Raw genomic sequence first — 27,685 nt, 5'->3', positions numbered from 1 at the left:
CTTTTTATCTTTTTTCAAATTGTTTGTGACCTGATTCAGCTACCATTAATTCTGATGCTGTTAGATTTAATTGGAGTGTGTTGAGTGAGTGTGCATAAACAAGACAGTGAGGGTGAGAGATGAAAAGAGAAAAAAACCAACATGGCATTTCAACAGCCATTAAGCAAATGAATTCTAAGAGAGAGACACATTCAGAAGCTGTCTTATTCTTAAAAAAAGATATACACAGAGAGGGAAGGAGGGAGAGATGGATAGAAAGAAAGAGAGAGTGAGAGAGGGGTGGGCACAGTTGGGACAGTTCCCTCCTTCCCAGCAGGGGAGTGTTTGAAAGAAAGGAGTGAATGATTAGAGACGACTGAAGGAGAGAAAGAGAGATCAGAAAGAGTTAAAAGATGCAGAGGGCAAGACAATAACAGAGTGAACAAAACGAAGACAAATTCAGACGGCAATATTATAAACACAGAAGACAGACCAAGAGAGGATTCTGCTGCAACACTGACCTGAGCAGGATTATATTACACTGCACTGCACACACAAACACACACTTACGCAGAAGTGTGTGATGCTGACATCAGGTAGACACCATTTGTGTGTGTGATATTTCTGAGCAGAGCACGCAGAGAGAGAGAGAGAGAGTGAGTGAGTGTGTGCGTGTTTACTCCGTGCTAGAGTCGCATAGTGTGTGTGTCAGACAGCCATGAGGAGGATGCTGGCTCTCTTCTGCTTAATTTCACTGGCGGCACCTCTAACGGACGCATGGAGATCATCACAACCACGACTGCACTTCCAACACTCAGGTGAGGCAACTGACTTTCCATTGACTTTTCTGTTGATATATAGGTGTTTTCAATCACCTAACCCTCACACAAACCTTTCTGCATTTAACAGTTCAATTCAGACATTATTTGGTATGTTTATTAGACATTTTCCTCCTACAGTGTAAATGATTTCAGGTTGTATTGTTATTATTATTAATATTATTTTAAAATAATATAATGTTAAATAATTAATAAGACTTGAGTCATTCTGACTTGATTCAATTATGTTACCATAATTAATTAAATTCATGTTCTGTTGGTCTGCATAGTTTATAGGACAACACTCAGGTGAAACTACTGACTTTCCATTGACTTCTATTGCTTTTCTATTGAGCTCTTTCTATTAAACCTTTCTGCATTTATTCTTTCCACCCAGAATCAATTATTTAGTATGTTTATTAAACAATTTTCTTCCCACATTGTGGATGATTTCAGGTTTTACTATCCTTGTGGACCACAATCACACAAACATTCAGTCTTTCTTTGCTCCATGCACAAACTCTTTTCTCTCTTTTTAACCCAGTTGTAATCAGCCGTGATTCAACAGGGGTATATCATGTGTGACATTGTGTAGACTGAAACTGGTTGTGTGTTTCTCCATGACCTAGAAAACCCTGCACAGATACATTCGTTTGGTCCGTCACACCATTCTGCATATGTGTGTGAAATGTTTGTGTTTAGAAAGTTTTAGGGGTGCATATCTTAATTAATCTGTGTACATCTGTATGAATGTGTGTGTTGTGTTTACTTGGATCTCTTAATTACCCAATTAGCCTTTCATTCACGCAGACTCCCAAAGGGTAGAGCATAAGTGTTTGTGTAAGGGAACGGCTGGTGGTTGATTATTATCCAGCTCATTTTGGCTTGATTTCCCTGATGAGATGATAAATGACAGCTCTTGTGTAGCACACACATACACACATACTGATCATTTAGTGCCACTGGATGCAAGTGAAATTAGATATCTAGTGACATGTCCAGCAGATCTATAAAATGTATTTTCCAGCTGGTCGGTTTTGATTGGTGTCTTTGCAGTTGATTGGCCTTCAGTAGGTGTGATTATAACTAACACGAGCATCAATCAATTATGCACTCTAACCTCTACCAAGTGTGTGTGTCTGTGTGCATTTGAGTGCTATAATTATGATGTATACTCATATTCAGCCCAGGTCATAGGTCATGGTTAGGTCTGACTGATGGAGAGTTGAGAAATTCCAGAACAGAGCATTGTGTGTTCACCCAGTTTATTTTAGCTGTCTGTGTGTTTATGCATGAGCCTTGTGTTCTTCCATCACAGACTTATAGTCGCACCTGTTAACATTTCTACCACACACATATGAACAAGCCAGCTGGTGGATTGAGAAGTAATAGCTGATAACTCAATTTGCACAGGAAGTGTGGACTGTTTGTTCTTGTCTGCCTGTAGGCTAGCACCATGGGAAAAGTTATGCCCAATAAAATATACCTTAACATAACTCAATCCACACTTTTGGTAGAAGAGAATTATTTGAAGAAGAATTAGAAGATTAGAAGAAGAATTACATTTGATGCCCATTTTAATTCAGTTTGATTAAATTCCAATTAATTCACAAGCTCTTGATTCAATTCAATTTAATGTTCAATTTGGTTACTTAAAGAATCTCTTTCAGCGAATGCTTTGTTATGATAGCATTATCTATATACTATAGTATTTATTAATATTTTGAATTAGTTTTAATATTTATATTTTCATTTTGTTTTGTTTTTTAGCAATTTTGTTGTCTTTTTTATATTTCTATTTTCTTTAACATATTGATTTCATTTTTAATTTGATTCATTTTAATACTTAAACGTATTTTAGTTATAAAAGCAACATGTAAAATTGAATGCTTTTCATCTAATATTTACATTTTATTTTTATTTATCTTTAGTTCAAATAACGAAAACAATTTGTAACAGTTTTAGTTTTAGCTAACAACAAGTGTTTCAGTGCAAGATAGTGTTTCAGACCGATTCAAACAGTACGTCGTAATTATTCTTGAAAAGAACCGAGTCGAAAGAGTAATTTGTTCACGAATCGGACTGCAGCAGTTGGGTCTTGTCTGTTTCTGCGTGCAGTCTGCCATTTCGTTGTCAGTTTTTTTTTTTAATCACATTGAATACAGAACTTACATTCACAGTAAATTTGATTTATTTTCAGAAAACATTTGCTGACACCTACAGGACAGGATCACACAGACACTGAAATAGACATAAAGTACAAGATCGATCTTGGGGTTTTAATCGATATCGGTATCCATAAAATTAAGTTGGCGATTAATCGTAAAACACAATTTGTACCATTGTTAACCCATATGTTGTTGCTAGTGCGCTCTTGCTCTCTTGTGCATGTTTATGTATAAGTTAACTAATGTTTCTTATATCTGTCTCTCTCATGACTGAGGTAATCTAATGTTCAGAAACACGCTCACAGCTTGAGTGTGGTTAAATATACAGCATTAGGTCTGTATGTGGCTAAATATACCCTCAGCTGGTCATAGAATGATGGACAGAAGGGTTTGTGACTCAAGGGTTTGTGTGTGTGTGTCTGTGTAAGACTGAAAAATGACTATTGTAGCTGTACTAATTGTGTAAGACCATCAGAATTTCTCACTGTTTGTCTAATTTAGTTTATGGCTGAAAAGGTCATGAGTCAAACTGATTACAGTATGGGGCTACCAGGTTCTAGACCACCTAGTCATGAAATCTCCCTCACTTCCTGTTAAACACACTCGAGACAGGTGGAATACCAGCCCATAATCCGTCAGATTGATTTTAGCACACACACACACACACACACACACACACACACACACACACACAAACATACACACCCTTGTTACCACAGCAACTGCCCCAAGAAAGGGGGCAATGGAGCCACTGTGACAGATTGTGTGCATGTCCCTCGTGACAGTTGAAATTTTGTTTCAGGCATGTTTTCTCAAGGCATGTTTTCAATCTTTCTGTCTATTCTATTCATCTCATGTGTTATTTTATCTCTGTCTGTCTCATCGGCTGTTCATATTTTTGAACAGGTTATTCTGCCCAAAGGTGAGACTGTCTGGTCAACGTATGAGTTTATATGAGTTCACTGTGTTTAGGAAAAGTATAGAATACAATTTTACTCTGGTGGACAGCTGTAAATGTATTTAAAGGAATAGTTTACCCACAAAAAAAAACAATCATCATTTACTCATCCTCATGTTGTTTCAAACCTGTGGCTTGGCTTTATGTCTTCCATGGAGCACAAAGGAGATGTTTTGGTTGCGTCTGGAGCTTTAAGGTTTTAAAAAGGATGCAAAAGTGAAAGAGTACATCTGAATGATGCTCTGTATTCCAAGTCGTATGGTAGCTTTGTGTAAGAAAAAGAGGTAAAATTTAAGTCATTATTCACTGATTTTCTTCTCCTCCAGCGGACTTCTTAATTAATAGAACGGAGTCATTGAGCCATTGAGTTTTCAGTTATTTCCACTGAAGGCTAATTTAATTCAGTCTATTCCTCAAATATAGCTGTCATACAACTTCAAAAAACTTGGGATATAGCACATGGGTTGTAGATTTTAGATTTTATGATATGGTAATTTTAGATCTTGACAGCCTCATTCATTGTAATTACATTGTAAAAACTGACCAGGATATTCTTCAGAAATTCACCCTCAGTTGCATGGCAGAAAGAAACCCTCTTTCTCTGTTTTTTCCTTTCCCATAAAAAACAATAAAGCCGAATTGCATTTTCTTTATTGGCCTGTCAGAAACAAAGGATTTGTGATGGAAAACAGCAATGGAGCATATTTGCCGAATTCAGCCGCGAGGGTCTACTCATAACAGAAATGTATGAAATAATCTGTTCACTTTCTCTCTGTCTCTCTGTCTTAGAGCTGGTGCGGAGCGGCAGGCTCATGTCTCTCTCTGTGCCTGCTGGGGATCTGAACTCTCTGCTGCCAGATGAAGATGGTCGTCATCTTTACATCGGCATGAAAGACCATCTGCTGTCCACCAGCCTGGATGATATTACTCAAACCCCCCGCAAGGTATGTACACACCCAAACACACTGGTTCGCATGCATTCCTCATATTCTTAAATAAGGGAAATTCTGTCATTATGCTCTCTCTTTTTTATGTGTAACACAAAAGGAGAAGTTTAACAAAATGTTAATGCTGCTCTTTTCCATACAATGAAAGTGTGGGCTGTCAAGCTCAGAACATCAAAAATCACAATAAAACCACCATAAACAGCTTTTATTTTACACAAAACTATGATATGGCATTAGAAGACTTGGAATATATCATATATAAATCAAATGAACTGATGTTATGGTATATTTATGGTATTTTTGGAGCTAGACAGTCCCTGGTCAACATTCATTTTCATTATATGGAAAAAAGCAAATTGAGAGTAGTAAATAACAAGAATTTTAGAGAGATAGTTTAGTTCACCCAAACATGCTGTAGTATCAAACAAGAAAGCTTTTACTAGCAGATTATTTTCTGCAGAAATTTGTTCCAGGCTAAAAAACATTTTCCATTCGCATTGAAATTGAAAAACACAATTTGTGTTTTGTGATGATTGGTTTTCAAACAAACTTTTGTTGCTTGCTGTGAGTGTATTTGTGAAAGTTTGTGTGAGTAAGTGTGTGTGTGTGTGTGTGAGCCCATCCCTGATTGTCTGCATAACTTAGTGTGTATTCATAATGATTTCATCTGAGTAATGCCAGGGTGGCATTCAACTGTAATTCCTCACATGCTACATGATGAAGTCAGCATATGCATCAACATTTAATATGACTAAGAGGAGCTTTTATGCACACTTGTGCACCAGATCAGTTTCACATCTGTGTGTATCTATGTGTGCTGTATTTCAGATTTACTGGCCTGCAAGCCCAGATCGGATCCAGAACTGTATCATGGCTGGAAAAAACCTGCAGGTAAAACATAATTTTATGAAATGCAACTTATTTAGACAGCTGTTCTTGAACTGTTTAATTACAAACAAAATCAATTCAATCCTCACTGTGGTAGTTTTCTTTTTATGTCACAGACTGACTGTGCTAACTTCCTGCGTGTGTTAGAGCCGTATAACCAAACACATCTTTACGCCTGTGGAACTGGAGCATTCAACCCACGCTGTGCCTTCATCCCCACCAACCTCTTCCTCGGGGTAAAGGACTACATCTCCCATGCATGCATCTCTTTCACATAAACTCTTCCTTTTGCATAATGTAGTATGCTGTGCATTCATCTTGTAGTTTTTAAATAAAAAGTAATTAAATATTATTTATTAAAATAATAAAAACAAAAAAACGAAACAATTTTTAATAAAATAAAAAGTGTTTTTCATACATATCTAAACAAATAAAAGTAAAACAAAATCAAAATAATTAAAATATTCTTAATTATTTAAATTAAACTAAAAGGTGTTGCATATCCAAACAGAAAAACATAATTGTATTTATTAAAATAATTAAAGTATACTTAGATTTTTAATTCAAATAAAAAAGTTTCATAAAGAAAAAAAAAATATTTTAATGAGATAATTAAAATAATGAATAAAAATAATAATTAAATATTTGTTATTATTAACATAAAAACGTTTTATACAGACCGAGACATCCTTAAAGGATTAATTTGTATAAGCAAAAATAAACAATTTGAACTGTAAATAATGGAATGGGAATTTCAGGCCGAGGAACAAATGCTGCAGTATGAAGACACTGAATCGGGGAAGGGAAAATGTCCTTACGACCCTCACCAGAGAACAGCTACCGCCATCATAGGTAAGACAGCATGTTTATAGTTTGTGTGTAGTTTATCTGTTTGTGTGAGAGCATGCCAGTATAACTCTGATCGAAATCTTCATGCATGTTTGTTCAGACGGAGAGCTGTACGCTGGCATCTCATCTGACTTTCTAAGTCATGATACTGCTTTTATTCGGAGTCTGGGGGAGCGACATGCGATACGCACTGAACAATACGACTCTACGTGGCTGCAAGGTGATATGTGCATGTACAACCACACATACACCTGAGCTAGCACTAACACTTACAAAAACACACCCACCAGGTTGTTGACAGCAATTAAGGATGCACTGTGTTAAGCAGTTAAACACAAGAAAATGCTATCATATTGTTTACACAATAAGAGATGTATGTGTTAGTTAACTGTATTTTTGTCTCTCTCGCTCTCTCCAGGTGCTGAATTTGTACATGTTGCAGCGATGTCAGAAAGTGATAATGAGGAAGATGATAAGGTGTACGTGTTCTTTACTGAGCGCGCCCTGGAAGTAGAGGGGGCTGCTGGGAAGGTCCTGTATTCTAGAGTGGCTCGCGTCTGCAAGGTATCTTAATAGTGTGTTCCTACGTGCCTAACCGCACTTGTGTGGCTCCTGTGCCTGTATGACCACCTCTGTGAATCTGATAGGATGTGCTGCGTGATATGTCTCTGACTGTTCCTCTGGTGGATTTCTGTCATTTTCATATGAAATAGTAACAGAATTATATAATATATATACTTACGTTTTTATTAAAATGAAAAAGCGTTACATAAAGAATTAAAAATAAATGAAATATTAGTAAAATGTATTAGTTATATAGTTATTAGTTATTATTACAATAAAAGTATTTTTATTACAATAAAAAATGTTACATAAAAATCTAAACAGAAATAAAACAATATAGTAGTTACTTGAAGTAATTAAAATACACTTAATTTTTTGTGAAATAAAAGGTGTTACAAACAGAAGATCCAAAGAAGAAATAAAATTAAATATTATTTCATTGAAATTTCTGTCTGGTGGATTTTGTGTCAAAAATTATTAATAAATTTACAAAAAATACTGTAGTGGTACCATGGTAAAGGGATGGTATCAGATGATGATACCTTTTGTGTATGTCATTGAATATAATGAATACCAAATATTCATTTAATAGGGTATTTACATCGACATCAAAGAACATGCCCAAAAACACAGTATTAACCTAGTACGTATCCAAAAACATGGTATTAGCAGGGCACATGTCCAAAAAACTGGATTAGCAGGGACAAGTCCTAAAAAGCATGGCACATCTCAAAAACATGATATTACTGTAGTATGTACTACATCGGTGTGTTTATGTCTCTTTCTCTCTTTTTCAGAATGATATTGGTGGTCAGCGTAGTTTGGTTCATAAATGGAGCACCTTTCAGAAAACTCGTATTGTTTGCTCCGTACCAGGACCCGACGGCATACAGACACACTTTGACAAACTCCGTGAGTAATAATACACACACCTTCAGATAAATGTCACACACACACAAAAAAACATTTCACTCCCACTTGATTACCTAATCAAAGTTTAAGCAAATCTCTCAAATTAAATAAGGCTTTGAGATAACCTTATGCTGATATAATTTATGCTGTTGATGCTGTATGTGTGTGTCATATGCCCAAACTTCCCTGATTTATGGAACAAAGTTTATCAGTAGACTCACATACACACACACACACACACACGACACACAGACTCAGACAGAAACCAGTTTCTTATCAATCAGTCTGTGTAAACAAAGACCTCACATAGAATAAACAATTCTTGAATCCTCATTCTGACTGAGGTTTTACTGTAGTCTCACACTCATATATAAGATATGCACATACAGTACATTGAAATGTTCATCTTAGTTATCAGTGACGACTACATTGAAGATAGCACGTCCCCTAAACTATTCCACCCAAATATGATATAAAACAAGCAATAATCAGAAATCAAGAATGGGTTCCATATCTGGTTGCTACTTTATCAAATCTGCAAGCGGCTCTGAAAGGAACTATTCATTGTCCAGCGCCATGGCAATCTTGAAACAGCTGAGTTTATGTAATTTGTTTAACCCAGTGCATGTCCACAGTTATGTTCAAGTGTTAGGGACTTGTGAAATGTGTTTATTTCTTGGCCTGCCAAAGTATTTAGAACACTTTAATGTTTACTTGTGACTGATTTTTTTTTTTCTGATGATTAATGTAAGCATGCTGTAATGTGAATATGCTTCTCATCTTAGCTGCCCTATGGTGGTAATCTATAAGAATTCTCTTCTCTGTCTTGTTTACATTGTGCTCCATGGCCTCTAAAGCACTACATCTCCCATAATCTCCCCCTGTATCAGGGACCCTCATCTTGCCATAGTTATGATGGGCCAGACCACACTGCAGTCAGTGAATGTTAATCAGGAATAGCGAGTTTGTAGATTGTATAAAGAATTGTGCATAAACTGACGATACGATGAGTCAGATACAAGTTTAGAACTACCAGGCTGCTAGAAGAGTAGTCAAGTCAAGTCAATATTATTTGTATAGCGCTTTTAACAATGCAAATTGTGTCAAAGCAGCTTTACATTGGCTTGATATAAAGCTGGGTGGCTTTATATCAGCTTTACAGTATTTAGACGGGGAAATAGTTTGTCGAAATAGTGTCATTCTCCTCTGGCCAGACAAAATCAGCAGTTTAAATCTAGGCTAAAGCAGAATCAGATTGTGCAAAGGACTCGTGTGGTTCCTGTGGTCTTGTCCCGATGGCCGTCTTGGAGACAGGGTCTTCACTGGGGATCAGTCTCTGGGGCTCATCTAGGTGTCCTGGCTGTAGAGGTCATCTCTAGGTGCTGATCCACCATCTGATCTGGATACAGTCTGGATCTGGGTAGCTACGGTGACCTCGGAATAAGAAAGAAACAGACTAATATTAGCGTAGATGCCATTCTTCTAACAATGTAACTAGTACATCAGGTGTTTTGGGAAGTGTTCCCGGTTCCGGTTGACCTAATTAATGCAGCCTAACAATCCTTTAACGGATTTGAATTATAGAAATGCGATAGTGTATTATATGTAAGCCAGGTTAAAGAGATGGGTCTTTAATCTAGATTTAAACTGACAGAATGTGTCTGCTTCCCGAACAGTGTTAGGTAGTTTGTTCCAGAGTTTGGGCACTAAATAGGATTTAGTGCCCAAACTAAATATTGATTTTGATATTCTAGGTATTATCAAATGGCCAGAGTTTTGAGATCGCAGCAGACGTGAAGGACTATAATGCGATAAGAGCTCACTCAAATACTGACGTGCCAAACCATTCAGGGCTTTATAGGTAATTAGCAAGATCTTAAAATGTATACAATGTTTAATAGGGAGCCAGTGCAATGATGATAGAACCGGGCTAATGTGGTCATACTTCCTGGTTCTAGTAAGAACTCTAGCTGCTGCATTTTGAACCAGCTGGAGTTTATTAAACGTGCAGAGCAACCACCCAATAAAAAATAACAATAATCTAACCTCGAGGTCATGAATGCATGAATTAATGTTTCTGCATTTGACATTGAGAGCATAGGTCGTAATTTAGATATATTTTTAAGATGGAAAAATGAAGTTTTACAAATGCTAGAAACATGTTTTTTGGAAGGAAAGATTGCTATCAAAAAGTACGCCTATGTTCCTAACTGATGATGAAGAATTTACAGAGCAGCCATCAAGTATTAGACAGTGATGTAGTTTATTACATACAAAAGTTTTTGGTCCAATAATTAACACCTCTATCTTTTCTGAATTTTGCAGTAAGAAATTGCTAGTCATCCAGTTTTTGTTATCAAGTATATATTCCGTTAGTTTTGCAAATTGGTAACTTTCATCAGGTCGCAAAGAAATATAGAGCTGGGTATCATCAGCATAACTGTGAAAGCTAACACCATATTTCCTAATGATATCTCCCAAGGGTAACATGTAAAGCATGAAAAGTAAGGGGCCAAACACTGAGCCTTGAGGTACTCCATACTGCACTTGTGATTGGTATGATACCTCTTCATTTACTGCCACAAATTGATGGCGGTGAGATAAGTATGATTTGAACCATGCCAGTGCACTTCCTCTAATGCCAACATAATTTTCTAGTCTATTTAAAAGAATGTTGTGGTCTATAGTGTCAAACGCAGCGCTAAGATCCAATAGCACTAATAGAGAGATACAACCACGATCAGATGATAAAAGCAGGTCGTTTGTAACTCTAATGAGAGCAGTCTCAGTACTATGATATGGTCTAAAACCTGATTGGAAATCCTCACATATATAATTTTTCTCTAAGAACATAGTTGTGATGATACTACCTTTTCTAATATCTTTGACAGAAAAGGGAGATTTGAGATTGGTCTGTAATTAATTAATTATTTGGGGTCAAGTTGAATTTTTTAAATGAGAGGCTTAATAACAGCCAGTTTGAAGGTTTTTGGGACATATCCTAATGACAATGATGAGTTAATAATATTCAGAAGAAGATCTATTACTTCTGGAAGCACCTCTTTTAGGAGCTTAGATGGAACAGGGTCTAAAATACAGGTTGTTGGTTTAGATGATTTAACAAGTTTATACAATTCTCCATTTCCAATAGAAGCAAATTAATGGAATTGTTCGTCAGGGGATCTATAGTGCACTATCTGATGCGGCCACGTTTTCTGTATTTTCTAGTTCGGGGAACAGACACAGTCTCTATAGTGTGATATCTAGGTGAAAGAGTCTCTATGTGCTTAGAATTAACTGACTTCTGTGACGTGAGGCGGCTAGCAGACAGTCGGTTTAGCCAATCTGTCTGCTTCCTGACCTGGGCCCCAGTTAGTCAAGTACGAACTCTAAGACTATGTGCCATATTTCTAGAGAGAAGAGCGGCACCACCCCAAGAGGGATGAAGACCATCTCTTTTCAAAAGGTCAGGTCTGCCCCAAAAATTCTTCCAATTGTCTATGAAACCTATGTTATTCTGCGGGCACCACTTAGACATCCAGCCATTGAGTTACGACAGTCTGCTATGAATCTCCTCACAAGCAGGGAGTGGACCCGAGCATATTACAGTGTCTGACATCGTACTTGCGAGTAGAGTTAGAATTGTACTTTTTGAGAAATATGGAACAGATGAAGATTAGGTCTTTAAAAAAAATTGACTGGCGTGTGTTTTGGTATGCAAGATTGAAGGTGCTCCAGAATGCGTCACGGTCTGGTGTAAATAAGTTTAGATAATGTCTGTGTTTGTGTGTGTGGAGGTGATGCTGTCAGTTTCTGTGGCTGTGATTTTTAAGCTGAAATGAATTAGTGTATGATATGTTTTGGATTTTAAATAATGTTCAGTTGATTCACTGAGTTGGTGTGTTTATTAGCTGAAATTCAGATGGATTATTTTTGAAAGCCTTGTGTTTATGTGTGTGTGTGTGTGTGTGTGTGTGTGTACAGTGCCATTCAAAAGTTTGGGGTCGGTAAGATTTTTGATTTAAAAAAAGAAAAACTGTAAAAACTGCAATATCCCGAAATTTTATCACAATTTAAAGTAACTGTTTTCTATTTGTATATATGTTTCAAATGTAATTATTCCTGTGAAGGGAAAGCCAAATTTTCAACAGCCAGTCTTCAAGTCTCACATGATCCATCAGAAATCTTTATAATATGCTTTTGATGGAGAGAGGGACAATTGGTATTTACATACATATTGGCTCTTAACAGTTTAATGTTATATATTTCAACACAGATTAATAGAAAACACTAATTAAAACCTAGTGAGTACTTTAGGAATGTATTCCTTATGGTTATATACAGAAGTTTTGTCACAAAGTGACCTAATCTTCTTGAGTTCACCCTGATTATTTTACATTTTTGAACCACATGATGATAAATGTATCTTAAAATGAGTGCACAAGAGCATCTGCTATTTTTCTTGGTGGTCTGCTGAATGTTTTGAAGGCCGCCAGTATCTGTGTGTGTGCATTTTAACGTCTATGTTGGCACCCCCATCCTGTTTCCACATAATCTACTGGCTACCTCGGGATGAGGATGAGGGAGGAGAGCAGAGAGCAGGAGAGTCGGAGGTTAGGAGGGATAAGGACGGATAGGGGCAGGATAGAGAAGTGTCAACAAGTGCAGGGCAGACAAAACTATCTACCCTCAAGGAGAACAAAAGCTTTTGTTGGATGAAATTGACACAACTATAGCGTCCCTGCAAAAGTGAAAGAGAAGAAGAGCCAGGGAACAAGGGGGGTAGTGAAAACAATCTGAAAGAGAGGGAGGAGAGGTTGAACAGAAATGAGGGATAGAAATGGGATTGAGAGGGAAAGAGAGAGTGTGAATGCTTAATTAAAGGGATTCTTTTGGTTTGTGTGTTAAATATGAGGGGAAAACGGAGCGTTGTGTTTATGTATGCGGTTTTAGCCCAGAGTGGTGTGTAATAAAGGTTTCAACCATTTTATAGTAGGCTACTGATCTAGTTTATGTTCTCAGTTTTTAACAGTTTACAAGAGTCAGTAAATCTATTTCAGGTTTCAAAAGCGTGTCCGCGGTAGCGTGAATGTTTAACACTGTGGTTTCCAACTGGTGGGTTGTGCCCCATATCTTTTATTGTTGTCAAGGGCTGTGTGTTTCATCAAACCCGCTAAGATATTTTAATGCTTTTTAAAAAATTATCCTATGCTCACCAAAGCTGCATTTATTTGAACAAAATTAGAGTACAAGATCTTTAAGAAATCAATCTAATATGCTGTTGTGGTACTAAAGTAACATTCCTTATTATCAATATTGAAACTAGTTGTGCTGTTTAATATTTTTGTCAAAACGGTAAAAAAAATTTAGGATTCTTTTGTAAATTGAAAGTTAAAAAGAACAGTGTTTATTTGAAATAGGATTTTTTTGTAACAATGTAAAATTCTTTTGATCGATTTAATGTGTCCTTACTAAATACATACATTAATTTCTTTAAAAAAAGCAGTCATACTGACCCCACTCTTGCATATAGTTTGGCCTATATGAAGTTCATGGTCATTTACATGTTACAGTTTTGTTTACTTTTATAGTTTAAAAAACTATTTTTTATTGTTTTGGACCATCACTTATTGTCCAATGTAAAATTTGGGGGTAACACTTTAGAATACTGATCCTTTGTTAATGAATAACTGCACAGGAACAAGTCACTAATGCACTATTAACATTGTAGTAACTGCTATTACCTAACAAGAAACTATGATTATTGATTTAGTAAGTAATAGCGCTCAGTTGAAACTGGCAGTTCACTATTAGCTAATCAATAACTACTATTTTTTTATATATCCTCCTGGAGAACTACTAAGAACTACTGTATACAGGTTCATAATTAATGTGAATTATGCATAATGTATAATTAATTTTAAAATGAAGATCATGGTAACCCACTAGTAATGACTCAAGAATTATCAAATTCTTTTTCAGGAACTACTAACTACTTGGATCAGTATTCTAAAGTGAAAAGCATCATAACTCCCTAATATTGACTGACGTCATTGTGAGCTTTTGAGATATATGTAAGGTTTTGGATAGTAATGACTCAAGTGTTACTACATCCTTCTGAAGAAACTACTAATTATTTGGATCAGTATTCTAAAGTGAAGATCACGGTAACCCACTAGTAATGATTTAAGTGTTACCAAATCTAGCAAAATGAATTACTAACCAAAACCGTACAAAAACTTTAAAAGTTTACAATGACTTCAGTCATTACTAGAGAGTTATCATGATCTTCACTTTAGAATACTGATCCAAATAATTAGTAATTCCTTCTGAAGAATTTAGTAATACTTGAGTCATTACTAGTGGGTAACCATAACCTTTACTTTAGAATTAATTATACATTACGTATTATTCATATTAAGTATGAACCTGTATACAGTAGTTCTTAATAGTTCTTAGGGAGGTATGAAAAAATCATAGTTACTGATTAGCTAATGGTGAACTACCACATTCGACTAAGCACTATTACTTACTAATCTGAGTTTCTTGTTAGTTACTAATAGTTACTAGAGTGCTAATATTGCATTACTCATGTGTTCTTGTGTAGTTATTCATTAATGATGGAACAGTATTCTAAAGTGTTACCAATTTGGGTCCTGAAGCAAAACCAGTTGAGTACCACCATCTTGAGTGTGTGTATGTGTGATTGATTTGATAAGGCGTTTGATCGTATCTGACATGGCTGGAATGCGAGAATGCAGAAACCACCTAGAATACCTCCAACAGCACAAGTTTATTGTGAAGATATAGGTGTGTGTGTATGTGTGTGTGTTTGTGAACAGAAATGAAACCACAAAAATGCTGCGTTACACAGATTTGTTTGAGAGTGTGACCAGGTAAATATTCTTTTCATACATTTATACAGCCTTGAGAGGAAACTAGAGACCACACACACTCTTTCTCATTTGCATTGACTGAAGCGCAAAGCATGTTTAATATTCTAAACCTGTTTTCTGTAGAGGATATTTTCATTCAGCGTGGAAAGGACAAAAAGAACCCCCTCGTCTATGGGCTCTTCACCACTACCAGGTGAGTCTTACAAACTGACCTGGATTCAGATTTTAAACATTTCACTGTAATGAATCACATTAAAATAAATCACATTTAAAGAGTAAATTTCTGTCATCATTTAATCATTTTACTTTCTTTAAAAAACAATCATTTGCGTTTGTCCTTGAGATTGTCCTTGAATCCTTTGAGATGAAAGAGATGTTTAGCAGAATGTTGGTGCTGCTTTTTTCCATTAAAAAATAATGGTGGCTAGGGACTCTCAAGGGACTGTCAAGCTCCAAATGACAAAAATCACCATCAAATTAGTCCATATGACTAATCAGCATATTAGAATGATTTCTAAAGGATTATGTGACATTGAAGACACATATACACACACACACGGCTGTTTTACACATGTGACTTGTTACCAATCATGAGTCACTAAATGTGAAAATTATGATTTTGATTTTCAGTGAATAACAGAACAACTTACATTTCAGTCTGTTCTGCTCACAGAGTAATTGTATGGCTTCAAAAGTCAAGTTACTACTGTAGTGGTACTTTTATGATGCTATTTTGTCGTTTTTGGAGCTTGACAGCCCCTGGTCACTCTTCACTTTACTTGTATGGAAAATAGCGACGTGCACATCATGACAGCCCTGTGTGTGTATGTGGTTAAGGGTGTGGATAAAATTGCAGTATTACTGAGTCATACTTTCCAGTTGGCCTAAGATGACATTAATGATGCACCCATGATGTTTAAAACACATTAGAAGTTGAACCAATTTTATATCAGCCATCTCAAATAGCATATGCCTTCATCTATCTTTGTGAAAATGTGTTTGTCTGCCTAAGGTTTTGGAGAGGGTTGCACAGGGTGGAGTGCACAATGAAGTATGGATATAGAAAAAGCTGTATAGAAAGAGTGACAGTGTTATTGCTCTCTGCTGAGATGTTCCACTGAGTGTGTTAAATCTCTCAGAGACTCGTAAAGACTGTAGCTTTCACGGCAGACCCAGATTCAATTCAGTTCAGATCAGGTGACATTTTACCCTCACCGAGGAGTCGGTGCCTTACTGCCGACTGGCTTCACGCTTGAACTGAAGTGCCACTTTCATTTGTGCCACCAGAGCTTGGTTTTAATTGGATTTATGTCTGGTCAAAAGCATGTAGGTGAACTGAATAAGATGAATTCTGTTGTTTTAATACATTGTGATTGCTAGTTGATCCTGTCTACTTACAGTAAATCTCTCAATCAATTAATAATTCATGTTTCTATTTTTCTGTGTTTGTTTCCTCTCCCAACAGCAATGTCTTGAATGGATCTGCTGTGTGTGTTTACCGCATGCAGGACATTATTAGAGCTTTTAAAGGAAATTTCCTTCATAGGGAGGGTCAGCAGTACAAGTGGACAGAATATACAGGCAGAGTTCCCTATCCTAGACCTGGCACAGTGAGTGTTCCCATACGATAAGAAGATTTTTTTATTTTTATGATTATGGACTATATTAAAATACTAATCATTTTCTTTGATTATAATAAAAAAGAAAGGACAAAAAACTAAAATCAATCAGGTGAAAATCAATTTCTGGACCATAATACTGAGTTTTCTGTCAATCTTCAGTGTCCCAGCAGCACATATGGAGGGTTCAAATCAACAAGGGAATATCCTGATGAGGTCATCTTCTTTAGCCGCAAACATCCTTTAATGCAGGAAGTAGTACATCCTCTTGGAGGTCATCCCTTGCTCATCAGGGTGGGCGTGCCTTATAAACTGACCCGTCTCCTTGTGGACAGAGTTGAGGCGGTGGATGGACAATATGACGTGCTGTTCATTGGTACAGGTGTGTGTTTGTGGTGAATTCTACAGTAAACTATAGGTTTACTGAATTTTTGACAGACCTGTCCATTTAGTTTGTAAATATTGTGTGTATTGTATGTGTGTATTCAGATTCTGGCCTGGTTCTGAAAGCGATTCACCTGCCTAAAGCCAATGGACAGAACCAGGAGATCACCCTGGAACAGCTGCAGGTTTTTAAGGTAAAATCTCTCCAGCTTTAACATTCCAGATTCATATGGATGAACTTTTGAGCTTGAAGCATTAAACTGCTCATCTCCTTTCACTCAACAGAACAAGTCACCAATCACTGCCATGACGCTGTCCAAGAAAAAGGTACCATATTCATCACTGGAAGCACACATACACAAACATATGCATGTAAGATACACCAACACACTTTTATAAACCTTCCCATCTTGTCGTCATGGCAACGTGAGAGGGTGGAAGATATTTAAAATGAAACTGTGAGTTTTCACACATTTGTTCCATGAAACACTCGCTGAAACCTGAAGATGTGGGATGAAAAGAGCTCTGTAATTCTGGAGCTGTATATGAGAATGTGGTTTAGATGTTTGCGTTTCTGGCCCAGTTTTCCTACTTACTGAAAAAAAGCGATAAACAGTATCGCACAGCCCATATCAATGTGTCTGTGTGTGTATGTGTGTGTGTGCGTGTGTGTTTTTCTTCCAGCAGTGGCTGTTTGCTGGATCAGCAGAGGGTGTGGTTCAATTGGGTCTGTTCCACTGCGATTTGTACGGCCAAGTCTGCGCCGAATGCTGTCTCGCTAGAGACCCATACTGCACCTGGGACGGCCACTCTTGCAGCCCTTACATGCAAATTGCACGCAGGTGACACACATCTCACACTTGTATGGGCAGCTTGTTTGATCGAATCCATGACATCAGCAGTTCCCTTTCGAGGGAACTTCGAACTGCGTCCTCTAGGGGTCGTGGGAACTGAATACATGCTGCGCGTTGCGAGTGCGGTGAGAATTATCTGCCCATTGGCTGCGATTCGCGGTTCATGGGCAGAACAGGGAAAGGACCTAATGGGAAATCTTCCCCATCAGTAATTTCCCTATCAGTAAGGAATTATGATGTGGGTATCTGTCTGCAGTTATTAGACAGATGATTTATAACATGTTATAACCACATTATACTGCATTCCGGGAGCCCTCTCGATCGTGTGGATATGGTCTCACCTGTCAGTACTAGATCCAGCCTGGATGATGGCCTACATCTTCGGCCTCATGCTTGCTGGATCATGCAGCCAAGTCGCTAGGCTTCTGCGGGAACCTCCTTGGCCTTTAGGTCCCAGTATAGCGCTGCAACCCAGGACTTGCGGGTCCTCCATTCAGGCTGAGCCTTTTTCAGAGATTATTGCTTCGTGATATGCTCCCTGAGCTCCTGGCTGGGTGTTTGCTTCGAGGATGCGCTACTTGCATCGAGATGATTCCTGAGATTTGAGTCACACTGTCCTTACGGTCAAACCAGTGAATCGCCCCTTCGTGGAGTGGGCTTGAGTACTGCTTTCCCAGAGGTACGAGTGAGAGGTGTTTCTGCGGAAACCCTTCCTGAGTGCTTTTGCTCTGAGGAGCGATAGCTCTTCAGACATGTATGGTTTTTGGTCTATGCTCTCTATCAAGATGGAGAGCGTAGGACTACGTTCACCTACTAACAGATGACAGTCTCCCTTTGGGTGCTGCTGGACTGTCCTTTTATTCTGGCACTGCCTTCTGGTCGAGCTAGGGTGCGCTCCCCTCATTGCGAGAGCTAGCTATGCACCTCCTGTTCCCAGTTTGTGTTGTAAGGACCGCCTCAGCCCGAAGGCTGAGAGCGCCGCTCTGAACATGGCAGTGCTCCAAAACCTCACTGCGGGAGGTTCTTTATGAGATCTGTGGCAGTGACACCAGGAAGTTGGTCGCTTGCTGCCTCCCTGTTCAGTTACCCTGTTGGTCAGACCTGGCAATGCTCTCCTCAACTAGAGGTTACTTTTGAGCTTGCCACTCCCGGTCGAGGGCCTGAGGACTCCTCTCACTGGGTCCTGTTCCCCCTGGAGCTCCATTGAGCAGCAACTTCAGGTTGTTAGGCTCCTCTCTGCCTCCCTGTCAGGTTGCTGTCCTTGTTGGTTGAGCTCAGCAGTGCCCCCCTCACCCTAGTGGGCCACCTATGAGCCCGCCGCTCCCAGAACCGAGCGTCTGAGTCCCTCTCCTATTTTGAGAGTTAGGCCTCCGCTCTCTAGAGCTCCGGTTAGCAATCATACCAGGTTGTTGGGTCACCTTCTGCCTCCCTGGTAGGCTGTTTTTTGGTCGAGCTAGCATTGCTCCCCTCACCATAGAGGGTTACCTATGAGCATGCCGCTCCCTTCTGAGCATCTGAGTTCCCTCTCATACTGAGAGTTAGGTTCTCCGCTCCCCGGAGCTCTGTGATTCAGCGGCCTCAGGTTGTTAGGCCCCTCTTTGCCTCCCTGTTAGGTTGCTCTCCTTGTTGGTCGAGCTAGCATTGCTCCCCTCACTATAGAGGGTCACCTATGAGCATGCCGCTCCCTTCTGAAGCGTCTGAGTTCCATCTCATTCTGAGAGTCTGGTTCTCCGCTCCACAGAGCTCTGTAATTCACTGTTGGACGAGCTAGCAGTGCTCTCCTCACTATAGAGGGTCACCTATGAGCATGCCGCTCCCTTCTGAGCGTCTGAGTTCCCTCTCATGCTGATAGTTAAGTTCGCCGCTCTCCAGAGCTCTGCCTTGGTAGAGCTAGCATTGCTCCCCTCACTATAGAGGGTCCCCTATGAGCATGCTGCTCCCTCCCGAGCTCTCCTTGTTGGTCGAGCTGGCATTGCTCCCCTCAACTTAGAGGGTCACCTATGAGCACGCCGCTCCCTTCTGAGCATCTGAGTTCCCTCTCATGCTGATAGTTAAGTTCTCCGCTCTCCAGAGCTCTGTCTTGGTAGAGCTAGCATTGCTCCCCTCACTATAGAGGGTCACCTATGAGCATGCTGCTCCCTCCAGAGCATTTGAAAAGATGGTGTTTACAAATCCATGTTATGGTAAGTGCACTTTCTGAAAGCCACGTTGTGGTAAGATCACACACCAAGTGTTTTGCGGTCTTTCTAAAATCCTGTACGGTATGGGTTACGCGCTGCGGCTTCGTGCCCATTCTTTGAGTCGGTCAGGCCCTGGTTTCACCTTGGGCCCCACTCTACCTATGTATCCCCAGTGATACTACTTGAACAGGGTGTTGCTACCAAGGATCTGTTGAGACGGTTCCTTCAGCGAGCTCTTGCAGAGCAAGCAGTAGCCCCTGGATGACAGGCCAAAACTTATTTACTATCCTAAGCGCTTGGTCGTATCCACTTAAAGGAATCTCTTCTTCTGATTCCAAGCCTTTGAGCTCTACCCTGGGTCCAGGTCCAGGAGGTCTGGCCCCTAACAGGTAAGTTCTGGGGTATGCAGCTCAGGCCTTTGGTCGAAGGGGATAATGTCACTGACAGCCGTCGTACCGTCCCAGGGGCAACTCCCTTAGCCGGGTAGAGTTGGTACTTAGTGCTTGGCTTTTGTGCTTGGCTTGCACTCCCCTCAGCATGGTGGCGTGGGTATTCCGTTCCCCATGGCGACCCCTAGAGGACACAGTTCGAAGTTCCCTCGAAAGGAAATGTCTCGGGTTACGTATGTAACCATGGTTCCCTGAGAGTAGGGAACGAGACACTGTGTCCTCTATGTTCGGTGCCATGCTTCGGACGCAAGCTTCAGACGAAGAAATGAATGACGTATTTTCCCGGCACCCCTTTATACTTTATAGAAGTGCAGGTAGTAACGTCATAGGCTGTCGCCGGCCAAAGTTATTGACGTGATTAGATATATGCTTCAAGACACCGGTCACGCCGAGGCGTTCCCCATAGTGACCCCTAGAGGATGCAGTGTCTCGTTCCCTACTCTCAGGGAACCATGGTTACATACGTAACCTGAGACGTTTCCTGTACACTGAAACTGGAAAGCATTGCTATTTGGGATATCTGAAATAAATCTGATCTGAAACATTCCTCCCTGTCTGCAGAAGGAACATTCGTCAGGTTAACGATGACGGCAACCCGCTGAACCAGTGTGTCAGACAGGGAGGTAAGAGACACAGGCAACCAGACAATTACTATTGCTAAACATCCTGCTTTGAATCAGCACTGTCAATTTTGTTTTTATTTATGTTTTTATGATCTCATTCATTGCTCATTAAATCTGGGTGGAAACTGAAAGGTTGAATAAACGTTCACCATTTGGGCCTTTAGAAAAACACTTACAATTAATGTAAAGTACTTAAATCTTAAAAATGCAGTGCAATTAAAAATCAAAATAATGATGATAATAAATGTGTGTATATATATATATATATATATATATATATATATATATATATATATATATATATATATATATATATATATATAAATCATTAATTTTATTTGTAATTTTAATTGTAATTAATAATAAAAAATAATGTGAAATGCCGTGTATGGCATATAATAATTAATAACAATTCATAATTCATAAAAAAAATAAAAAAATACATGACAATAATAATAATGATAAAATAATTTTATGTGAGAAATGCCATGTACATGCAGTGGTGAAAAAGTGTTGGCCCCCTTCCTGATTTTTTTTTTTTCATGTCACACTTTAATGTTTCAGATCATCAAACAAATTTAAATATTAATCAAAGATAACACAAGTAAACACAACATGCAGTTTTTAAATTAAGGGTTTTTTTTATGAAGGGTAAACTAAATCCAAACCCCTAAACCTAATAACTGGTTGGGCCATCCTTAGCAGCAACAACTGCAATCAAGCGTTTGCGATAACTTGCAATGAGTCTGTTACAGTGCTGTGGAGGAATTTTGGCCCTCTCATCTTGGCAGAATTGTTGCAATTCAGCCACATTGGAGGGTTTGAGCATGAACCGCCTTTTTAAGGTCATGCCACAGCATCGCAATAGGATTCAGGTCAGGACTTTGACTAGGCCACTCCAAAGTCTTCATTTTGTTTTTCTTCATCCATTCAGAGGTGGATTTGCTGGTGTGTTTTGGATCATTGTCCTGCTGCAGAACCCAAGTTCTCTTCAGCTTGAGGTCACGAACAGATGGCCGGACATTGTCCTTCAGGATTTTTTGGTAGACAGCTTCATTCATGGTTCCATTTATCACAGCAAGTCTTCCAGGTCCTGAAGCAGCAAAACAGCCCCAGACCATCACACTACCACCACCATATTTGACTGTTGGTATGATGTTCTTTTTCTGAAATGCTGTGTTTTTTTTACGCCAGATGTAATGGGACACACACCGTCCAAAAAGTTAAACTTTTGTCTCGTCAGTCCACAGAGTATTTTCCCAAAAGTCTTGGGGATCAACAAGATGTTTTCTGGCAAAACTGAGACAAGCCTTTATGTTCTTTTTTGCTCAGCAGCGGTTTTCATCTTGGAACTCTGCCATGCAGGCCATTTTTGCCCAGTCGCTTTCTTATGGTGGAGTCATGAACACTGACCTTAACTGAGGCAAGTGAGGCCTGCAGTTCTTTAGATGTTGTTGTGGGGTTTTTTGTGACCTCTTGGATGAGTCGTCGCTGCGCTCTTGGGGTAATTTTGGTCAGCTGGCCACTCCTGGGAAGGTTCACCACTGTTCCATGTTTTCGCCATTTGTGGATAATGGCTCTCACTGTGGTTCGCTGGAGTCCCAAAGCTTTAGAAACGGCTTTATAACCTTTTCCAGACTGATAGATCTCAATTACTTTCTTTCTCATTTGTTCCTGAATTTCTTTGGATCTCAACATGATGTGTAGCTTTTGAGGATCTTTTGGTCTACTTCACTTTGTCAGGCAGGTCCTATTTAAGTGATTTCTTGATTGCGAACAGGTGTGGCAGTAATCAGGCCTGGGTGTGGCTAGAGAAACTGAACTCAGGTGTGATAAACCACAGTTATTTTTTAACAGGGGGAGGGGGGGCAAACATTTTTTTCACACAGGGCCATGTGGGTTTGGATTTAGTTTTCCCTTCATAAAAAAAACCCTTAATTTAAAAACTTCATGTTGTGTTTACTTGTGTTATCTTTGATTAATATTTAAATTTGTTTGATGATCTGAAACATTAAAGTGTGACAAACATGCAAAAAAATAAAAAATCAGGAAGGGGGCCAACACTTTTTTTCACACCACTGTATGCACATAGGCCAACAATTATTTAAAAATAATAATAATAATCATAAAATAATAATATGTGAAAAATGCCATGTACATATGCACATAGGCCAACAATTATTTAAAACTATAACAATAATAATTATAATAATTGTTGTTGTTGTCATTATTATTAAATTGTTCATTTAAAATTTAAATGTAATTGAAAGCCCTAATTCTTTCATTCAATTTATGTATTCATTTCATTTGACTTATTCTATTAATTGTTATTCAGCTGGTCTTCAGGTGGACGCAGAGGAGAAGACACAAATTGTTGCCTTGGGTAATAGCACCTATCTGGAGTGTCTACCCAAATCTCACCATGCCACGGTCACCTGGTTTAAAGACATCGGCGAGAACAGCTTGGAGCAACATAAGGTACATGCACACTCATGCATGCACACTAAAAACATCATCAAATATTAAGATGTCTCTACATTTGAACCTACTGTCTTCCAGGTCACATCTGGGGAGCAGCTGGTTGTCATTGACAGGGGCATCCTCATTCCCCGGGCTGAGCTCAATCATGGTGGCATTTATCATTGTCAGCTTGAAGAGCATGGATTCCGCTGGACAGCCGTCACTGTTCGTTTAATTGTGTGGAGCCCCACCCTGCACTCCACCCTTGTCTCCGCCCAGCCATGGTACCAGGATGTGATGGCATTGATCAACCACGGCAAACTGGAGCGACACTGCAAAGAACTCAGTCAGCGTCACAACAACAAGGAATCAGGGAACCACAAGCATAACAAACAGGACAGAAAGAGAGCAGACCGGCACAGGCACAGAGGAGGGGGAGAGAAGGAGAAAGGAAGGGGGCGGAAGAACCGGAGCCGAATGCAGAGTTCAGCACAGAGGGTGCCGAGGAGTGCATAGACCGAATCACAAGTGTTTAAAAAGCTGCTCAAAACAAAAGAATACAACAAAACATGCAATATACAGTATATACACAGTACATATACTGTACACAGCATCATATTAACAGACATTTGCTTTGTTTCAAAACCTAATGAGCTGCCTGCATGCAAGTTTAAAAAAATACATGCAAGATGGGGGATGAAGAAAGAAAAATGTTGATAAACTTGTATCTTATTAAATTAATTCAAATAAGTGTATCAATATAGAATGATCAAAAGTTTGGGTGCAGCAAGATTTTTTGCATTAAATTGATCAAAAGTGATAGTAAAGACATTACAAAAGATTTAGATTTCAAACTAATGTTGTTCTTTTGAACTCTATTCATCGAAAAATTGTAGCACTGTTTCCACAAAAGAATTAATCAGCACAGCTGTTTTCATAATTGATAGTAATATTAAATGTTCCTTGAGCACCAAATCAGCAAATTAGAGTGATTTCTGAAGAATCATGTGACACTGAAGATTGCTGAAAATTCAGCTTTGCCATCACAGCAGTAAATTACATTTATAAATTAAAATAAGAAAAGTTATTTTACTGTATTTTTTATCAAATAAATGCAGCCTTGGTGAGCATTAGACTTTAACCCCAAACTTATTAACAGCATTGTAATTAAAAACATATTATTTTACCAAATATTGCATGCGTGCTATGACAAGCTACCTGAAAATGTCATTGCATGTCAAGAATATCTGTGTGTTGTCCAAAACTGTAGTGTCAGATCTCTTAATGAGTTCAGTGACTATAGAATGCTGCCAGTAGGCAATGAGGCAGCTCACTAGGTTTTGCAACAAAGCTAGTATCTGAATCATATGAAGGATTGTTACCAAGCAAAGTAAGAATGATCTGGTATAGGTGTGGTCAGGAAGTGTTTACTTTAATATTAAAAATCTATTGATTATTTGAGGACTGTGTTAAACATATTTGGCAATCTTTTAAGGCAAGGGAGTGTCCCCAAATCATCCTCTGTTGAATAAAAGACAAATCTTCCAAAGTTAGGAAGCATCTTAAAATGTTCTTTGTTTAAAAAGACTTCAGTGTTGATGGCACTTTTTCATCTGTACTGAAATGTATTGCCTTATTTATCTTTCATGGTATTTATTTTCCTTGTGTTTCTGTGCTTTGTGTTTATATTGTCTTGCATTTTAAGTGTAAAAATTGTACATGGTATTATTTTCTTTTTAGTAATTAAATAGGGTGTAATTCCGTCTCTGACGTGACTCAAGGTTTTGAGACATTTATTTAAACGAATTAACAAAAGCAAAAGTCCCAAAATGCAGCAGATCCTGTAGGATGATGAACGATGTGTTTCTCTGGGGATCAATGGAGGACTGAAACGGCAGCTACTTTCTTGTGCACATGGACAGATGCAGGACTGCCAAGAAGTTTGGCACCCGCCCTGAAAGGCCTCCATTCAGAAGGACGGAAAACCGAAGAGTAAATTAAGAAAAAAGGATTTAAAGGCTTTAAAGTACAGTACAAACAGAGAGAGAAGAGGAGCAAATTCAAATGCGGTCAGACCCAAACCACATGACAGAGACAGAAGCAGTGTATATGTTGGAGCAGCTCGGTTCGCCAGGAGACTTAAACAAAACTCAAATGTTGTTAACAGTCATAAAACTAACAAAGAAAATGTAGAATAGATGTTTCATGTTCATGTTTTACATATGAAGAGGTAAATCCTGCCCTCGGTTGTTTAAACCTTGTGAAACGTGACTTTGTCTTACCTTTAACTGTAAATCTGGTTTTCATTAATGGACTTTGAACCTTGAATAAAGTGTTTTGGAAGACTCTTGAAATTGAGAGGAAAAGAACAGAATTCAGCATTGCACTACTTAAAGTATTCCACTTTCAGTGTTGGGGAGTAACTAGTTACATGTAATGGAATTACGGAATTTAATTACAAAATAAAAGTAATTGTAATTAGTTACAGTTACTAAGAAAAAATGTGTAATTAAATTACAGTTACTTTTGAAAATGCTAAGGATCACTTGATCATTTGATTTGTTCACACACACTCCCACATACAGATTTAACTGATTTCTTTCATAAATCACAGTGACTGCTCTAAAATATGAAACACCAATGTTTCAGAAGTTTATAACATGCTTATCCGATAAGTCTTATTTCCTATATGTTTGTTTTTTCTAAGGCATTGTTAGACGCCAGTGTTTCCCATCATAGCTATGCAAAGATTTGTTTTCAAAACAGTATCGTGGCTATTTAACTATTTCTTGTTATTATTTTAAATCTGTATGTAACCTCAGAATGATTTTAAAGTAAGTCTGATTTTGTGGTGGCTGTGCTTCAAAGGGGACATCGGATGACCATTTTCCACAAGTTGGTATGATTCTGTAGTTTAAAAAAAAATGGTCTCAGTGGTTGGTCGTGTAAAACAACACAGCGACTTGTTTCTGTGCATATCTATTTACATGCTAATGAGCTCTGCTTACCCCACTATTTGCAAATAATCATAAGAGTGAGACTTGCTTCTTCTGGAGGTGCAGCTGGTTCATGAACAATGGGTATTGATCCATCCTTGAGTTTTAACTTTTTAACAAAACCTGCCTTGAATTGTCCCCATTCAGAAAGCAGTCTGGAGTAAAATGATTTGCACAGCCAGACATAACGAATTTAGTGAAAGTGACGTGTGGCCAGATATGGTGACCCATACTCGGAATTTGTGCTCTCCATTTAACCCATCCAAGTGTACACACACAGCCGTGAGTAGTGAACAAACACTCACACCGTGAACACACACCCGGAGCAGTGGGCAGCCATATTGCTGCGGCACCTGGGGAACAGTTGGGGGTTTGGTGCCTTGCTCGAGGGTGGAAGAGAGCAGTGATTATTCACCACAAAATCAAAATGGCTTGATAACTGAGACAGTTTAGGCTTTTGGGGGATTAAAAAAAGGAGTGAATTTTTATCATTGTAGGGTGGTTGTGTCCACACAGTGCTTAGACACATTTAAATGCAAATAAAGATATTTTGCATCCAATGTCTCCTTTAAAATTAAAATATTATCATCTTAATTCATTTGAAAATGATTAACAGTTGAAAACATTAGAAGTTTAGAAATATGTAATCAGTTACATTACTTTAATGAATTGAATTTATTACATTTTAAGTAGGGTAACTTGTAATCTGTAACCTATTACATTTCCAAAGTAACCTTCCCAACACTGTCCACTTTGTAATAATAATAACATCCACATGCATTGCTTTATATAGTACCAGAGAAAATTACTGCATTAGTATTACACAACAACCCAACATTTGACGTGTTGTATCCGAGTCTGTTATTTCCAAGAAACAGTCCTGCTCTAAACAGAAAACCAACACTGATATCATCACAGTCAAACGTTTTTTGGTTTTGTTTTTGGTCTGTATAATATAAACAGAAACACTCTCACTTGCACAAAGATGTGCGGGAATTTTCTCTGGCCACTGCTTGCTGTGTGACAAGCATTTGAATTCCATGAGCACATCAGTGTATATTGCATCCTACTTATAAATGACAGGACACTGGGAAATTGACTAGGCGGGTTGCCTTGGATACAGCTGCCCTTAAAACACTCA

At 38.5% G+C, this 27,685-nt stretch overlaps 1 protein-coding gene across 2 annotated transcripts; it reads left to right on the top strand.

Annotated features, from left to right (window-relative positions):
• Window positions 1-347: 347 nt before the first annotated feature.
• LOC306849251 (semaphorin-3ab-like) lies at window positions 348-26,085 on the top strand. 2 transcript variants are annotated; one of them, XM_079384145.1, is made up of 17 exons: window positions 348-797; window positions 4,713-4,867; window positions 5,699-5,761; window positions 5,875-5,994; window positions 6,517-6,610; window positions 6,708-6,827; window positions 7,026-7,171; window positions 7,969-8,083; window positions 15,103-15,172; window positions 16,445-16,589; window positions 16,761-16,980; window positions 17,088-17,176; window positions 17,268-17,309; window positions 17,667-17,824; window positions 21,027-21,088; window positions 23,424-23,566; window positions 23,648-26,085. In XM_079384145.1, the coding sequence occupies exons 1-17, from the start codon at window positions 698-700 to the stop codon at window positions 24,062-24,064; spliced, it is 2,259 nt and encodes a 752-aa protein (XP_079240271.1). In that variant the 5' UTR covers window positions 348-697; the 3' UTR covers window positions 24,065-26,085. The 2 variants fall into 2 exon arrangements, with proteins under 2 accessions (XP_079240271.1, XP_079240272.1); XM_079384146.1 differs by having other exon boundaries at window positions 372-797; window positions 17,670-17,824.
• The last annotated feature ends 1,600 nt before the right edge of the window (window positions 26,086-27,685 follow it).

Source organism: Barbus barbus (genome assembly GCF_936440315.1).
Source record: "Barbus barbus genome assembly, chromosome: 29".
NCBI lineage: Eukaryota > Metazoa > Chordata > Actinopteri > Cypriniformes > Cyprinidae > Barbus > Barbus barbus.
Note: the sequence above shows the minus strand (reverse complement) of the source record. Positions and strands in the feature narration are given on the sequence as shown.